Here is an 18,634-nt window from a genome sequence, read left to right as displayed (position 1 = left end):
GCACACTTCCCTATGGTGTGCCCTAGGGGGTTTGGTTAAAAGTAGTGCACAACATAGGGAATAGGGTTCCATTTTGGACGCTACCATTGATTTACCCTGAATTAGCAGGGCTGTTGGTAACAGTTGAATGTCGGCTTACAGTGTATGAATTTGGCATAGATTTGTTGGATTAAAACCAATTTAAATTATTAGGCGGTTTCATTAATAAAATTTCACTTTTATACCCTTGTTTCTTTCAGCTCCTGTCTGGATCTGTAAAACTCAGTCCCAGAGATTTAAGAGTTGGAGGGGGGAGGAGGATAGGAGGCTCTGCTCAGGTGAGCCCCTGTTTCCTGACCCTGGCTATGTTTGTGTTTTTGTCTTTGTCTGTGTCCATCTCTTTTCTTTCCTCTCTGTTTTTAGATGTTGTGGTTTAACATTTCTGTATTGTTGATGTTTGTAGTACAGTGTTTTGTTAGTGGCCTGTCTAGGGTTTCTCTTGAAAATGCTTAGGCCATTTGTGCGGTGGCTGCAATTTGGTGTCTGTCTTTAGAGTGGAGTTTCATTGTAATAGTTTAATTTATGACCGTGTTCCCCACATAATCCTGTTCCCATAGGACCAGCTCCTTGGTGGTCCACGCATCAAGCATGTCTGTCGGGCAGCAGCGGTGGCGTTGGGGCAACCCCGTGCCATGGTGCCTGACGATATCCCCAGGCTTAGCGCTCTGCCCCTCCATGAGAGAGAGGGCATCACCACCTCACCAGCTGTAGAAGGTAACCTTTATGTTTATGAAGCACACTGCTAAGAACTGTAGTTACCACTTGTTTTCTTTTTCTGGTGTTTAGCTTTCTGTCGATTTCAGGTATTGACCTTAGGTGACTGAGCTATGTTAACAAATCATTTTTTTATCTCGCTCTCTCATGCTCTCTTTGTTTTTAGACATTGCTGATGACCCCTCTGATCAGGAAATCGAGCACACTCAGGAGCACAAGAGGACAAGACAGAAGCACAAGTACAGCAAGCAGCGCAAGTTAAAGCGGAACTATAACGAGGTTGGTCCTGGGGGTCGTGCCACCCGCTGTGGGTCCTGCCAGGGCTGCCTCCATGAGGGCGACTGCGGCACCTGCTTCAACTGCCTGGACAAGCCCAAGTTTGGAGGGCCAAACACCAGACGCCAGTGCTGTGTGTAAGTGCTCCTACTTTTCATCCACTATTATTAATCTACTCATGGACAAACACACACTGTATTTTTTCTTGGTTGTTTTGTGTACAAATTGAACATGATACCCATTTTAAAATGATAATAAATATTTCCCTGTGCCACCAGGTTAAAGCGATGTGTTCGGATTGAGGCGAGGAAAGTAAAGCGTGGCATGAAGGCATTCACAGGTTTGTTGGAGTTATGTTTAATACATCTGTATTTATATAATTTTACATTTGAGTCATTTAGCAGACTCTTGTCCAGGGCATCTTACAATTGGTGCATTTATCTTAAGATAGAGGGGTGAGACGACAACATCACAATCGTATCAAGTACATTTTTCATCAACGTATTTATCAGCAAAGTCAGTGTTAGTAGGACAAGCCAATTGCCTTTTTTTGGGATGCAGGCTCTTTAAACAAAATGTAATGTACTCTTCAAAGAGGCAGGATGATTTCGGGAGATTGGCAGGGACACCGCTGTCCTGACTTTAAGGGGAAGCGTGTTCCACCATTGGGGTGCTAGGAAAGAGAAGAGCTTTGACTGGGCTGAGCGGGAGCTGCCCTGCTATAGGTGGAGGAACGTAGTGCATGGGTTGGGATGTAGGGTTTGAGCATAGCCTGAAGGTAAGGAGGGCCAGTTCCCATGGCTGCTCCATTGGCAAGCACCAGGGTCTTGAAGACAGCAACTGGAAGCCAGTGGATCAATTACTAATGACTACAAGCCACTTGTGTGTTTTTGCTGTTATTACCAATTACATTGACACCTTTAACTGAAAACTACACCAACACGGTGGTCTGTCTCATGGCCCAAAAATTCAACCAATGATTTCAGTGTTACCATTGGGCTTCAATTTGTTGTGCAGTCCTTTCAAGGCGGCGACGCAGGTCATCAGCCAATGTGTTTAAGTCCAATGATGACGAGGGGTCGGTGTCCTGGGAGGAGGGAGAGGCAGAGGAGGGGTTGGACCCAGCAACCCCTGGAGACTGCCTGAGCCTTTCCACCAGAAAGCAGCCAAGGCGGAACGTGACACCTCGCTCCTACAGCAGCCTGCTGAAGTCCGACTCGGACGAGGACATAGGCGGAGAAGCAGCAGTCAAGAGTCCTGTAAAGAATCCTGTCGCCCCAAGCAACCAAGGTAATGCCGTACACAGGGATAGGAGCCTTAGTGTATGATGAAAATATAGGTCAATGCATATTTGTGCCTCACCTTTTGAGTTGCACCACAACACGATCCATTGAACTCCATCTTTGAAATGGAGTGATTTGACAGATAGTTGAAGGATTTATAGCCATTAGCCAGGCAGATCAGAAGAAATGGGGTGGATGTTAGGGACCATAGTGATTTGAGATTGAGGATGACTGTGTTTTGAGGATAGACTTGCAGGTCTGAAATGCCAAAATACCACAGTGGTTTCAGGGTATTGGTTTGAGTAGAGAGTTTGTTATGTTTTAAAACCCATTTGCTCCCTGACTGATGCGGCTCCCTCTGATCTCCTAGCTCCAGAGGAGGGCCCAGTGCCCAGTGAAGTTGTAAGGCACCGCAGACCTGGGCCACCCAAAGGACTGCTGGGCCGACGCAGAGTCGACAAGGTAATTACCCGTAGAACTGTCTCTGCCTGACATTACTCACTCACATTTAAATGAGTGAGTAGATTAACTGATCAGTCTCTCACACTCTAACTTCGTCCTCTGTGTGCAGGAGTGAGCAGCTCCAATAACCACTTCCATCAAAATGCACTGTTTATTTTCTAGTGTGGTCCCCTTCTTTTTGGTGCTGAAGCTTTAAATGTCTGATGTTGGGAAAAGCTTTCACATTAATCGCCGACGCATGCATTATACCTTCATTCAAAAACCTCTGGATCCTCTGCAATCTTGCTTAATTTTTTCTGGAATTTAATCATCTGGAATCCAAAGATGCCGTGACTCAATGTTTCTTTTGACAGGCATGATCTCGCTCACTCTCACCCACTCACAGTTTACTGTGGGTAATGGGTCCTCTTTCTGGTTTGACTAGGCATGCTTTAACAATGATTAACTTATCTAACCCTCTCTTACCTCCTCTCACAGTTAACTACTGTGGTAATGGGTCCTCTTTCTTTCTTTCTGGTTTGACTAGGCATGCTTTAACAATGATTAGCTTATCTAACCCTCTACCTCCTCACAGTTAACTACTGTGGTAATGGGTCCTCTTTCTTTCTTTCTGGTTTGACTAGGCATGTTTTAACAATGATTTGCTTATCTAACCCTCTTACCTCCTCTCACAGTTAACTACTGTGGTAATGGGTCCTCTTTCTTTCTTTGTTTCTGCTTTGACTAGGCATGCTTTAACAATGATTAGCTTATCTAACCCTCTCTTACCTCCTCTCCTTCACTTCTCCTAGCTAGACTTTTCTCTCAAAGCCAAAGGTAGTTTTGGTGGCACTCCTCTTTCCTCTACCTTGCTGACGCTACCCGCCACCTAGCATGTGACCGTGGTCGTGCTGTAACGCTGGTCCCCCCTCTTTTGCTTAAGCATTCCCCCCCTTCACATGCACAGGGGAGCAACTCAGAGGAGCACCATCCAGGGCTGCTGGTCACAGAGAGCCACATAACAAGGAGCCCCAGCGAGCCGTGCCCACCCAGGATCCCACCGTTGCGGTTACAGTGGCGACTGCAGGTGCAGCTGCAACGGTTGCCCCAATGTGTGGTGCAGTCGGTCATGCAGGAGGAGGAGCCAGAGGAGAAGGAGTCTTCACAAGAAGAGGAGGAGACTATTGTTAAAGAGGCTGTGCTGCAACATAATCCCAGAATTGATCCCCACTATGTCCTTCGTTCCCAGAATGCTGCAGAACACACACCAACTAACATCCTCGCCACGCTAATCAACGGACTCCCCCAAAAGGGCCACTTGAAGACCGGGACGCACAGGATCCGCGTAGACTTTAAGGTGAGGGTCTCTCTCATTCAGATTATTTTATTGGTTTGAAATACCATTTGTAAATATTGCCAAAGCAGTATAGTGGTATAGCATTTCATTAAATAGAGTACTTGCTCTCTATCTCCCTCCCATACAAACATTCATTAAGTCACACCATTATTGTGTTTCTTTCTCTCGTCTTTCTCCCAGGAGGACTGTGCCGTCCAGAACGTGTGGTTGATGGGCGGTCTGAGTATCCTCACCTCCATCCCAGTCACCCCTCATCCTGTCTGCCTGCTCTGTGCCAGCAAAGGACACCATGAGGTAACTGTGGAAATGCATTTACAGAATATTCTGTCCTGGTGTTTGCCATATTATCATTAGAATAATTAAATTTCATTGTAGATAAGTATTACTGTTTTGAGGAAAACTAGGAGGCTGCGTAGGCTTAATGAAGAGCTACCCTGGGTTATCTGGAAAACAGTAGGTTTTGTGCAATATGTGTTCTCCTGATGCTGACTGCCTTCTGCCTTACCACCTCCCCTCAGATGATCTACTGCCAGGTGTGCTGCGAGCCCTTCCACAGCTTCTGCCTCTGGCCTGAAGAGCGACCCCAGGAGGAGAACAAAGAGAACTGGTGCTGCCGCCGCTGCAAGTTCTGCCATGTGTGCGGCCGCAAGCACAAGAACAACAAGGTGTGCATGTCAGCAGGATCCTCAAAAGTGAATTGAGATTTGGTAGTGTTTTCACCCCAACTTTCACATTTTAAATGTACTGTTTCTTCCTTTAGCCTGTGTTGCAGTGCAGGAGGTGTCAGAACTGCTACCACCCCTCATGTCTGGGACCCACCTACCCAAAGCCCATCAACTGTAACATGCCCTGGGTAAGTACCAGGAATGTATTATTTATATTTCTGTTTAACTTTTTCTTCTCTCTTATCCCCATTCCGATTTACGACCATGTTTTTAACCTCTCCATGGTGTGTGTGACGCTACCGTCCCACCTGGCCAACATCCAGTGAAATTGCAGAGCGCCAAATTCAAAACAGAAATACTCATAAAAATTCATAAAACATACAAGTGTTATACATCGGTTTAAAGATTAACTTCTTCTTAATCCAACCACAGTGTCAGATTTCAAAAAGGCTTTACGCCGAAAGCATACCATGCGGTTATCTGAGAACAGCGCCCAGCAGACAAATCATTACAAACAGTTACCAGCCAAGTAGAGGAGTAACACAATTCAGAAATAGTGATAAAATTAATCACATACCTTTGATATTCATATGGTTGCACTCACAGGACTCCCATTTACTCAAATGTTTGTTTTGTTCGATAACGTGCCTCTTTATATCCAAAAACCTCTTTTTGTTTGCATTTTGTTCAGTAATCCACAGGCTCAAAGGCAGTCAAAACAGACAGACGAAAAATCTGAAAAGTATCAGTAAAGTTCGTAGAAAAGTGTCAAACGATATTTAGAATCAATCCTCAGGTTGTTTTTAGTCATAATAATCAATGACATTTCAACCGGACAAAAGCTTTTTCAATATAAAAGGAAAACAAGAAAGGCGTGCTCTCGGTTGCGCGCATGAAAAACCTCTGGGACAGTGAATGGTCCACTCATTCTGACTGGTCCCTCATTTTTCAGAATACAAGCCTGAAACAATTTCTAAAGACTGTTGACATCTAGTGGAAGGCATAAGAAGTGCAATTTGAGTCCTAAGTCAATGGATACTGTAATGGCATTCAATAGAAAACTACAAAAATAAATCCACCCAGGAAGTGAGATTTTTTTCTCACGTTTTTGCCTGCTGTATCAGTTCTGTTATACTCACAGATATTATTTGAACAGTTTTGGAAACTTTAGAGTGTTTTCTATCCAAATATGCCAATTATATGCATATCCTAGCTTCTGGGCTAGGATTTCTTTGGAATGAAGTACCTTGCTCAAGGGCACAACAATGGTGGATATGCTAGTAATGATCTGAAACCAGCAACCCTCAGTTCTTAGCCAATTCAGTTCCCACTTTTCTTCGCCCTACCCTGGACTTGAACCAGCGACCTTCCGGATACTTGTCCATCTCTCTAACCTTTGGGCTACCTGCCCCCGTCCCAGGTGTGTATGACGTGTATCCGGTGTAAGAGCTGTGGAGTGACCCCAGGGAAGACCTGGGACATGGCCTGGAACCACGAGCAGGACCTCTGTCCCGACTGCAGCACCCTCCACCTCAAAGGTAGGACCTCAGCGAAACATTACAATCTGTGTATTACTAGTAAGACATGATGTGGTATTAACCAGAATATTACAGATGAGACAAAAATGTTCACCTGGCCCTTTAATGTTACCATGGTAATGTGACTTGTTCGTACCTGGTGAGATTGAGTCTGGCTAGTAGAATCGCTGCCTTCTCTTCCCAAGCAGTTGAAACTCAAACATTGAAAAACAACCTAGCTTGTGAACAAAACATTGTACATTTCCAAGAAACACTTCATTAGACTTTCATTTCAAGTAAATTAGAACAACTTTTATGCCAGGCAACAGCGTTTCTAAAAATTAATCTTTCACTCAGCTCTTCACGTGCGCACAGCCCCCCAGCCAGGCGGGGTTGCAGCACCAGGTGGTATAGGTTATATAGGATTCGTAGTCCTTTGACTGTGTGCGATAATTTTACCAGCTATGGAAAATATAGATATAAATATAAATATAGATATAAATATAGAATAATCACCTAGCAGCATTTATTTTACTATAAATGTGATCATACTGGACTATTTTTATTTACAAATGTGTCCTGAAATGCTTGCGCTGTTGAGCCCTGACCAGCCGCCAACATGGCTGGTGATATAGACATCTTACCTGCCAATGACAAAATCGACCCGCAAGCTGGTGGGTGTTAATTTCATGCCCTGACGGTATAGACAAACTCCAGGAACAGTCCAAGAAGACCGGGATGAGAGCAGTTGTATAGGTGGACTGATACTTTGTCAGGACCTTCTTGTCATGTATTTGTTTAATTTAACCATTGATTACTGTAGTACATCTGATTTTGTTTTACAAGGGAACTTCTGCACTATCTGCTCCAAGTGTTACGAGGAGAACGACCACAACAGCCAGATGATGGAGTGCTCCAGGTGTAGCCACTGGGTACATTCTAAATGTGAAGGACTCTCTGGTGAGTGGGACTAATATTTCTGCCTCAGGACTGTCTTTATCAAGGGGATGTACAGCAGGGGTGGCCAACACTCATCTTAGAGGGTTTCTGGTTGGTATGCAGTATTTTGCTTCAGCCTTACACACACACACCTGATCCAGCTGTCACACACACTTGACCCAGAATCAGGTGTTTTAGAGATACGGGCTGCAACAAAATCCTGCAAGAGGGTAGCTCTCCAGGCAAAGGGGTGACCACCGCTGTTAACAGGATGTAGGGGAAGATGCCACCTCAATCAATATATAGGCCCTAACTTGAGGGATCAGAACAACTCTCTCACTATAAATCCATTCCATGACATTGAAATTCTTCCTCTCTTCTGTCTGTCAGATGACCTATATGAGATCATGTCCAGCCTGTCAGAGAGCGTAGTGTACTCCTGTACACCCTGCAGCCAATCACAGCCCAGCTCCTGGAAGGGTGAGCTGAAGGACAGGCTGAGGGCGGGGCTAGAGAAGGTGCTGGCCAACCTCCTTTCTGACTCCTCTGCCCAGCACCTGATCACCTGCAGGGAGGTACGGACTGCCTCCATCATAGTAGAGACATCAAGTAGTCACGAGTCAGACTTAATCTCTCACTTTCGCAACATGGTTTTGCTCTGTATCCAAAAACAACTAAAATGTTTAGACTGTCTTATCTATTGTATATCCCTCAACACGGACCCTCTGACAGCAGTCTACATGTACTATGCTGTTTCTTCCCCCTGTAGTGTGAGGAATCCACAGAACCAGATGCTTTCGGGGACAAACACCAGCCCATCTGCGACCTACATGCTGTGGGTCAAAAATTTGAAGGGCACCAGTACACTTCACTGGTGAGATACCTCAGTCCTTTTTTAAACTTTTGAATTATGCCACATGAAAACTATTTAGAGGTGGTCTATTTTGCTCTCAGGGCATCAATATTCTACTGTGAATCATGTATGTCTTTTCAGACCACATTCTGGTCACTTTCTACAGTCAGAGCCTTCAGAAAGTTTTCACACTCCTTTACTTTTTCCACATTTTGTTGTTAGCCCGAATTTACCATTTATTAAATAGAGCTTTTGTGTCACTAATCTACACACAAATCCACATAATGTCAAAGTGGAATTTTGTTTGTAGAAAACTCTAGAAATGATTAAAGAATTAAAAGCTGAAATGTTTTGAGTCAATAAGTATTGACTTTGTTATTGCAAGCCTAAATAAGTTCAGGAGTAAAAATGTGCATAACAAATCACATAAGTTGCATGGACTCATTCCGTGTTCAATAATAGTGGTTAACATGATTTTACCCCACACATCTGTAAGGTCTCTCAATCGAGTAGTGAATTTAAAGCACAGATTCAACCACAAAGACCAGGGAGGTGTTATGTTTTAAATTAACCGAGTAAAAACTCACGGACGATTGTTAAAGCTCAAACCAAATGTATTCCCCCAAAGGGTCAGACAGCTGATCAGACAAAGACATGTTTTCACCAGCACAAGTGTGTAAATATACCCCAATTTGGGTGCCGTCTCCTCCTTCCCTCTAAACATTACCTCTTTATTGCTAGGCAGGAAGTTAAGTGATGCGGGCAGTAAACTGTTCCTTCTCCCTTAATCTGACCTGACCTCAGCCCCCATTCCTCACTAATCCATGTCTCTCCATCCTTATCAGTGACTGACTGAAACCATGTGATTAGCTTTCCTTTTTTTTCAGTACATTCCAAGCTTAATTGCCTCCACCATATACATTCCTCCTACACATAACCATTCATTTCTGGTGTAGAAACCACACTATGGCACTCTTCATTTCCATAGGATACGTGATGATAAACAATATTTCAAGTTTAGGAGTCAGAACGCGTCAGTTGTTAGAAATTTTAAAAAGCAGACGCTGAATTTCAAATAAAATGGTATTTGTCACATGCCCCGAATACAACCAGTGTAGACCTTACTGTGAGATGTTTACTTATGAGCCCTTAATCAACAATACAGAGTAAAAAAACGAAAGGAGAAATACTACCAATAAAATAACAAGGCTATATGCGAGGGGTACCGGTACCGAGTTACGTTTACGAGTACGTTTTAGTCGAGGTACTTGAGATAATATGTACATGTAGGCAGGGGTGAAGTAACTATGCATATATAATAGAGTAGCAGCAGCATGTTTGAAGGAATGTTTGTGCATCCGCTTCATCTGAACACTTCCATATTGAGCGCGTCACTGGTACTCTTGGAAGCAGGAATCAGGAGGTTCGACTTGCTGGTAGAAATTAGGTAAAGGGGATTTCAGTATTAAAGTCTGGCACGAGGAGCACTGCCTCTGGATGAGCATTTTCTTATTTGTTTATGACCCTATACAGCTCGTTGAGTGTGGCCTTGGTGCCAGCATCGGTTTGTGGTGGTACATGATGGGGATTTGGGCATGGTCCGGGGAAGAGCAGTTTATCGTTCACGTCCGACTCATTAAATAAAAAATCATCATCCTGTTTGAGGTGAGAAATCGCTGTTCTGATGTACAGAAGCTCTTTTCGGTCATAGGAAACGATGGTGGAAACATTATTATTCCTAACTCGGTTACCAGAGAGGAAGGAAACTGCTCAAGGATTTTGCCATGAGGCCAATGGTGACTTTAAAACAAAGTTTAATGGCTGTGATAGAACTGAGGATGGATCACCAACATTGTAGTTACTTCACAATAATAACAAAATAAAATAATATTTTATGTATAGAATGCATAAAATAAAATAGAATACAAATATCTCAAAACATGCATCCTGTTTGCAACAACGCACTAAAGTAATACTGCAAAAAAGATTGCATAGAAATTTACTTTTTTTTCCTGAATACAAAGCGTTTTGTTTGGGGCAAATCCAACAACACATCACTGAGTACTACTCTTCATATTTTCAAGCATGGTGGTGGCTGCATCATGTTATGGGCTTGTCATCGGTGTTGGACTAGAGTTTTTTTTCTTCTTCAGGATAAAAATAAACTGAGTACAGCTAGAAGCGCAGGTAAAATCCTAGAAAACCTGGTTCATAAAACACAAGGCCAAATCTACTCTGAAGTTGCTTTACTTTGAATGTTCATGCGTGGCCTAGTTAGTTTTGACTTAAATCTGCTTTAAAATCTATGGCAAGACTTAAATGGATGTATAGTGGTGATCAGCAATCAACTTTTTAAAATAATAATGGTCAAGTATTGTACAATCCAGGTGTGCAAAGCTCTTAGAGACTTACCCAAAAAGACATCGCTGTAATCGCTGCCAAAGGTGCTCTACAAAGTATTGACTTGGGTGTGAATACTTATGTAAATTGGATATTTCTGTATTTCCTTTTCAATGAATTTTTTAAACATTTATATAAACGTTTTTACTTGGTATTGTGGGTGAAAATAATTATATATTTAAGCCATTTTGAGTTTTAACAACTATGTGGAATAAGTCACATTGTTTTTATAGTCTGAAGGCACTGTCTACATTTTGGTCATTTAGCAGATGCTCTTATAGCTCATATAGACACTCTAATAGTACAGTAAATTGAATCCTGTGTGTTGTGATAATTGCGTTGTTTGCTCTATAACCTGTTAATTAATATGCCTTGCGACTGTGATATATAGGCTTAAAGGCCGAGACAATAAGACAGTGGCAGAATCACACCCTTTTTGTTTTAGCACAAAACCGTATAGCAACCTCTGTCCACAAAGCATATTGCATGTACAGTAGCAGACAGCATGGTCAAGCAAGTTACTATTTCCGAGATTTTCGGACCACTAAGCAACTATTAATTTAGAACCGTGGAGAGTTACCGCAAGTCACAAAGAAAACAGGAGCTGCCTCCACTATTCCAGCACCATTTCCATTTCAACATCATCAAATCACCTCGGCTTAGTCTAATACACTGACAGCTAAAAGATAGCAAAAATATTTAGTCAATCAGCATAAGCTGTGGCTGTCGATGGTTCTGATTTGTGTGTGTGCACGTTCATGCAAGTAGAAAAACAGGACTCTCTACTTGTAGAGAAATTGCCATCCTCCTCTCCTTCATGTTGAAGAAACGGTCTAACTCTGTCATACAGTACACACCTTTTTAAATTTTTTTGTTGTCCTAGGCTATCTGGCCAAAATGCTTACTCGCTTGCCTAACTTCCATTAATGGGCAACGTTAGCTCGTTAACATTACCCTTCTACATCTAGCTACATATTGAACTTCCAGCGTCTCAGGCCAGAGACACAACAATAAATGAGTTAATGGTTGGATTAGAATTGCCGTTATAGTCATTGGCTAGTACGGAGAATTAAGTAAAACCACACATCCAAATCCCTGTTTCCATCCATGGCTAATTTAGGAAAGGGCACATTTTAGCTAAGTGACGTATGCTCTCAATGGAATTTGATAGGATGCCTATCATTTAAATTGTTTTATTATTTGTCATCTCCTAAACTTGACACCGTTTTTCCTTTTCTTTTGCACCCCAGTATCTCTACTTGCACATCATCATCTGCACATCTATCACTCCAGTGTTAATGCTAAATTGTAATTATTTCACCTCCATGGCCTATTTATTGCCTTACCTCCCTAATCTTACTACATTTGCACACACTGTACATAGACTTTTTCTATTGTGTTATTGACTGTACATTTGTGTTTGTAATTCTGTGTTTTTGTCGCGCTGCTTTGCTTTATCTTGGCCAGGTCGCAGTTGTAAATGAGAACTTGTTCTCAACTGGTTAAATAAAGGTGAAATAAAAAAAATCTATTTCCTGCTTTTGTCAACCAATCAGAAATCATTCCATGAGGATGTTGTCATGGTGATGAGGAAGTGGTTGAAGGAGGAGGAGTCTCTCCCTGAGGGCCTGAGTCCCACCTGTTTGGCCAGGTCTCACTACCTGAAGGTTAGTAGAAAGACCTTTCCTCCATTAATGCTATAGACATTATTAGGGGCCATACTTGGCTAAATCATTATTGTTTGCCTATGTACTCAGACTAGTATTAAAAAAATAGATTTTCTGTTTTATTAATTTCCTCAATTAATAAAACCGCATAAAATAACTCTGAAAGTCTCTCTAGTGGAACGTTTGCTTATTGACTCCCCTTAATGATGTACAGAGATCACTCACTGAGTATATCTGTCCTTTCAGTTGCTGGAGGAGACTTTCAGTTGGTTTCATAGCCAAGATCAGAAAATGTGGGACCCACTCTCCAAAGATTTCCCAAGGTAAATGGATACGCTATGTGTAGACAGTATGACTGTGTATGTTATACATTTTGACCGACTTTCTCACATTTCCACCAAGAAGATAAGAGAATCTCTATGACAAGAAATTGTTTTTCCTACAGATAAAGCAAGCATATAATACTTGTTTTTAAAAAGCTAGCAAAGGATACTACTTTAACCCCCTGGAGTGGATGTCCGCACACCCATGGAAGTCTTATTAGCATAATATCCACATGGCCGATTAATTTGGACCAATTTCAAGTTTTCATAGCAATTGGTAATCGTCATTTTTGGACGCCGATTATGACCGATTATGACCGATTACATTGCAATCCACGAGGAGGCAGCAAGGAGCCAAGGTAAGGTGCTAGCTAGCATTAAACTTATCTTATAAAAAAAAACAATCAATGTTAACATTATCACTAGTTAACTACACATGATTGATGATATTACTAGTTTAACTAGCTTGCCCTACGTTGCATATAGTCAATGCGGTGCCTGTTAATTTATCATCAATCACAGCCTACTTACTCCAAACGGGTGATAATTCAACAAAAGCGCATTCTAGAAAAAAGCATAATCGTTGCACCAATGTACCTAACCATGAACAGCAATGCCTTTCTTAAAATCAATATACAGAAGTATATTTTTTTAAACCTGCATATTTAAATTCATGTTAAGCAGGCAATATTAACCAGGTTAAATTGTGTCACTTCTCTTGCGTTCAGTGCAAGCAGAGTCAGGATATATGCAGCAGTTTGGGCCTCCTGGCTCATTGCGAACTGTTTGAAGATAATTTCTTCCTTACAAAGACCGTAATTAATTTGCCAGAATTTTACATGATTATGACACAACATTGAAGGTTGTTTAATGTTACAGCAATATTTAGACTTAGAGTTGCCACCCGTTCAATAAAATACGTAACGGTTCCGTATTTCACTGAAAGAATAATCGTTTCCGGATTTGACCATATTAATGAACTAAGGCTTGTATTTCTGTGTGTTTATTTTATTATAATTAAGTCTATGATTTGATATTTGATAGAGCAGTCTGACTGAGCGCTGGTAGGCAGCAGCAGGCTCGTAAGCATTCATTCAAACGGCACTTTCCTGCGTTTGCCAGCAGCTCTTCGCAATGCTTGAAGCACAGCGCTGTTCATGACTTCAAGCCTATCAACTCGTGAGATTAGGCTGGCAATACTAAATTACCTATAAGAACATCCAATAGTCAAAGGTATATGAAATACAAATGGTATAGAGAGAAATAGTCCTATAATAACTAAAACCTAAAACTTCTTAACTGGGAATATTGAAGACTCATGCTAAAAGGAACCACCAGCTTTCATACAGTGCCTTGCGAAAGTATTCGGCCCCCTTGAACTTTGCGACCTTTTGCCACATTTCAGGCTTCAAACATAAAGATATATAACTGTATTTTTTTGTGAAGAATCAACAACAAGTGGGACACAATCATGAAGTGGAACGACATTTATTGGATATTTCAAACTTTTTTAACAAATCAAAAACTGAAAAATTGGGCGTGCAAAATTATTCAGCCCCCTTAAGTTAATACTTTGTAGCGCCACCTTTTGCTGCAATTACAGCTGTAAGTCGCTTGGGGTATGTCTCTGTCAGTTTTGCACATCGAGAGACTGACATTTTTTCCTATTCCTCCTTGCAAAACAGCTCGAGCTCAGTGAGGTTGGATGGAGAGCATTTGTGAACAGCAGTTTTCAGTTCTTTCCACAGATTCTCGATTGGATTCAGGTCTGGACTTTGACTTGGCCATTCTAACACCTGGATATGTTTATTTTTGAACCATTCCATTGTAGATTTTGCTTTATGTTTTGGATCATTGTCTTGTTGGAAGACAAATCTCCGTCCCAGTCTCAGGTCTTTCTTCCAGAATGGTCCTGTATTTGGCTCCATCCATCTTCCCATCAATTTTAACCATCTTCCCTGTCCCTGCTGAAGAAAAGCAGGCCCAAACCATGATGCTGCCACCACCATGTTTGACAGTGGGGATGGTGTGTTCAGGGTGATGAGCTGTGTTGCTTTTACGCCAAACATAACGTTTTGCATTGTTGCCAAAAAGTTCAATTTTGGTTTCATCTGACCAGAGCACCTTCTTCCACATGTTTGGTGTGTCTCCCAGGTGGCTTGTGGCAAACTTTAAACGACACTTTTTATGGATATCTTTAAGATATCCATAAAGAGATATCTTCTTGCCACTCTTCCATAAAGGCCAGATTTGTGCAATATACGACTGATTGTTGTCCTATGGACAGAGTCTCCCACCTCAGCTGTAGATCTCTGCAGTTCATCCAGAGTGATCATGGGCCTCTTGGCTGCATCTATGATCAGTCTTCTCCTTGTATGAGCTGAAAGTTTAGAGGGACGGCCAGGTCTTGGTAGATTTGCAGTGGTCTGATACTCCTTCCATTTCAATATTATCGCTTGCACAGTGCTCCTTGGGATGTTTAAAGCTTGGGAAATCTTTTTGTATCCAAATCCGGCTTTAAACTACTTCACAACAGTATCTCGGACCTGCCTGGTGTGTTCCTTGTTCTTCATGATGCTCTCTGCGCTTTTGACGGACCTCTGAGACTATCACAGTGCAGGTGCATTTATACGGAGACTTGATTACACACAGGTGGATTGTATTTATCATCATTAGTCATTTAGGTCAACATTGGATCATTCAGAGATCCTCACTGAACTTCTGGAGAGAGTTTGCTGCACTGAAAGTAAAGGGGCTGAATAATTTTGCACGTCCAATTTTTCAGTTTTTGATATGTTAAAAAAGTTTGAAACATCCAATAAATGTCGTTCCATTTCATGATTGTGTCCCACTTGTTGTTGACTCTTCACAAAAAAATACAGTTTTATATCTTTATGTTTGAAGCTTGAAATGTGGCAAAAGGTCGCAAAGTTCAAGGGGGCCGAATACTTTCGCAAAGCACTGTATACAGTTGTAGTCGGAAGTTTACATACACTTAGGTTGGAGTCATTAAAACTCGTTTTTCAACCACTCCACAAATTTCTTGTTATCAAACTATAGTTTTTCCAAGTCGGTTAGGACATCTACTTTGTGCAATTTTCCCAACAATTGTTTACAGATTATTTCACTTATAATTCACTGTATCACCATTCCAGTGGGTCATACGTTTACATTCACTAAGTTGACTGCCTTTAAACAGCTTGGAAAATTCCAGAAAATATCGTCATGGCTTTAGAAGCTTCTGATAGGCTAATTGACATCAATTGAGTCAATTGGAGGTGTACCTGTGGATGTATTTCAAGGCCTACCTTCAACATCAGTGCCTTTTTGCTTGTCATCATGGGAAAATCAAAAGAAATCAGCCAAGAACTCAGGAAAAAAAGTGGTAGACCTCCACATGTCTGGTTCATACTTGGGAGCGATTTCCAAACTCCTGAAGGTACCACGTTCATCTGTAGAAACAATAGTATGCAATTATAAACACGATGGGACCACGCAGCCGTCATACCGCTCAGGAAGGAGACGCGTTCTGTCTCCTAGAGAAATGTACTTTGGTGCGAAAAGTGCAAATCAATTCCAGAACAACAGCAAAGGACCCTGTGAAGATGCTAGTGGAAACGGGTACAAAAGTATCTATATCCACAGTAAAATGAGTCAACATATCAACATAACCTGAAAGGCCGCTCAGCAAGGAGAAAGTCACTGCTCCAAAACTGTCATAAAAAAGCCAAAATACAGTTTGCAATTACACATGGGGACAAAGATTGTACTTTTTGGAGAAATGTCCTCTGGTCTGATGAAACAAAAATAAAACTGTTTGGCCATAATGACCACCGTTATGTTTGGAGGAAAAAGGGGGAGGCTTGCATGCTGAAGAACACCATCCCAACCGTGAAGCACGGTGGGGACAGCATCATGTTGTGGGGATGCTTTGCTGCAGGAGGGACTGGTGCACCTCACAAAATTGATGTCATCATGAGGAGGAAAATTATGTGGATATATTGAAGCAACATCTCAAGACATTAGTCAGGAAGTTAAAGCTTGGTCGCAAATGGGTCTTCCAAATGGTCAATGACCCCAAGCATACTTCCAAAGTTGAGGCAAAATTGCTTAAGGACAACAAAGTCAAGGTATTGGAGTGGCTATCACAAAGCCCTGACATCAATCCTATAGAAAATCTGTGGGCAGAACTGAAAAGGTGTGTGCGAGTCAGGAGGCCTACAAACTTGACTCAGTTACACCAGCTCTGTCAGGAGGAATAGGCCAAAATTCACCCAACTTATTGTGGGAAGCTTGTGGAAGGCTACCGTAAACGTGTGACCCAAGTGAAACAATTTAACCTGTAGTGACACCCCGTCCCGCGAATGGGACCATTGTCATCATCTGACACTAATTAGCATAACGCAACGGACATAAATCTTCCTAGAAAATATTCCTATTCATGATAATCACAAGTGAAATATATTGGAACACAGCTTAGCCTTTTGTTAATCACCCTGTCATCTCAGATTTTCAAAATATGCTTTACAGCCAACGCTAGACAAGCATTTGTGTAAGTTTATCATAGCCTAGCATAGCATTATGCCTTGCTAGCAGCAGGCAACCTTGTCACGGAAATCAGAAAAGCAATCAAATTAAATCGTTTACCTTTGATGAACTTCGGATGTTTTCACTCACGAGACTCCCAGGTAGACAGCCAAAGTTCGTTTTTTCCCAAAATATTATTTTTGTAGGCGAAATGGCTCCGTTTGTTCTTCACGTTTGGTTGAGAAATCGCCCGGAAATTGCGGTCACCACAACGCCGAAAAATATTCAAAATTTGCTCCATAATATCTACAGAAACATGGCAAACGTTGTTTAGAATCCATCCTCAAGGTGTTTTTCTAATATCTATTCGATAATATATCCGTCGGGACAATTCGTTTTTCACCAAGACCGATTGGAGTAATGGCTACCTCTGTATTTTTCTCAAGAATCTCTCTCGGAGCCACCATGTGACCACTTACGCAATGTGGCCGCCTACGGCTATTCTTCAACAGAAATGCGTAAAACTACGTCACAATGCTGTAGACACCTTGCGGAATACGTAGGAAGTGTAAGTTCGTTGATGGTACATTCACAGCTGAATAGGGAGTCATTGGAACGCAGCGCTTTCAAAACCTGGGGCACTTCCGGATTGGATTTTTCTCAGGCGTTTACCTGCAACATCAGTTCTGTTATACTCACAAACAATGTCTTTACAGTTTTGGAAACGTTAGTGTTTTCTATCCAAAGCTGTCAATTATATGCATATTCTAGCATCTTTTCCTGACAAAATATCCCGTTTAAAACGGGAACGTTTTTTTCCCCCAAAAATGAAAATACTGCCCCCAAGAGGTTATACACCAAGAGGTTATAGGCAATGCTACCAAATACTAATTGAGTGTATGTAAACTTCTGACTCACTGGGAATGTGATGAAAGAAATAAAAGCTGAAATAAATAATTCTCTCTACTATTATTCTGACACTTCAGTCTTAAAATACGGTGGTGATCCTAAATGACCCAAGACAGAACATTTTTACTATGATTAAATGTCAGGAATTGTGAAACTGAGTTTAAATGTATTTGGCTGAGGTGTATGTAAACTTCCGACTTCAACTGTGTATATGCATAAGTGTGTGTGTGTGTGTATAACACTGTTTACTGCCAAAAATAAGGGGTTAAGTACATGTAATAAAAAATAAATAATTGTTTTCTGATCTTTCTTATACTGTATCACTCAGATATACGGTGCAGTCAAAGTATTCAGGCCTCTTCACTTTTTCCACATTTTGTTACGTTGCAACCTTATTCTAAATGTATATTTGAATTGAGACTCAAAATTGAGCTCAGGTGCATCCTGTTAACATTGTGCATCCTTGAGATATTTCTACAACTTGTAGTCGAGCTGTGGTAAATTAAATTGATTGGACATGATTTAGAAAGGCACACATCTGTCTATATAAGGTCCCATAATTGACGGTGCATTTCAGAGCAAAAACCAAACCATGAGGTTGAAGGAATTGTCCGTAGAGCTCCGAGACAGGATTGTGTCAAGGCACAGATCTGGGGAAGGGTAACAAAAAATGTATGCAGCACTGAAGGTCCCTAAGAACACTGGCCTCCATCATTCTTAAATG

At 41.6% G+C, this 18,634-nt stretch overlaps 1 protein-coding gene across 2 annotated transcripts in view; it reads left to right on the top strand.

The window, feature by feature from the left end:
- Positions 1–18,634, top strand: part of LOC110496098 (histone-lysine N-methyltransferase 2B) — a 66,699-nt gene that overhangs the window by 20,239 nt on the left and 27,826 nt on the right. Inside the window, exons 5-20 of one of the 2 annotated variants that reach the window (XM_021571791.2) lie at positions 240–317; positions 597–753; positions 920–1,166; positions 1,308–1,369; positions 2,047–2,319; positions 2,683–2,774; positions 3,721–4,110; positions 4,291–4,404; positions 4,629–4,775; positions 4,871–4,963; positions 6,196–6,313; positions 7,139–7,252; positions 7,622–7,806; positions 8,001–8,105; positions 12,041–12,151; positions 12,398–12,474. In XM_021571791.2, the coding sequence (XP_021427466.2) occupies positions 240–317; positions 597–753; positions 920–1,166; positions 1,308–1,369; positions 2,047–2,319; positions 2,683–2,774; positions 3,721–4,110; positions 4,291–4,404; positions 4,629–4,775; positions 4,871–4,963; positions 6,196–6,313; positions 7,139–7,252; positions 7,622–7,806; positions 8,001–8,105; positions 12,041–12,151; positions 12,398–12,474 (2,363 nt within the window). The remainder of the gene's footprint in view (positions 1–239; positions 318–596; positions 754–919; positions 1,167–1,307; positions 1,370–2,046; positions 2,320–2,682; positions 2,775–3,720; positions 4,111–4,290; positions 4,405–4,628; positions 4,776–4,870; positions 4,964–6,195; positions 6,314–7,138; positions 7,253–7,621; positions 7,807–8,000; positions 8,106–12,040; positions 12,152–12,397; positions 12,475–18,634) is intronic. The other variant, XM_021571792.2, reaches the window with a different exon arrangement.

Source organism: Oncorhynchus mykiss, chromosome 18, assembly GCF_013265735.2.
Source record: "Oncorhynchus mykiss isolate Arlee chromosome 18, USDA_OmykA_1.1, whole genome shotgun sequence".
In the NCBI taxonomy this organism is placed as follows: domain Eukaryota; kingdom Metazoa; phylum Chordata; class Actinopteri; order Salmoniformes; family Salmonidae; genus Oncorhynchus; species Oncorhynchus mykiss.
The sequence above is the reverse complement of the archived record's forward strand: the minus strand, read 5'-3'. Positions and strand labels throughout refer to the sequence as shown.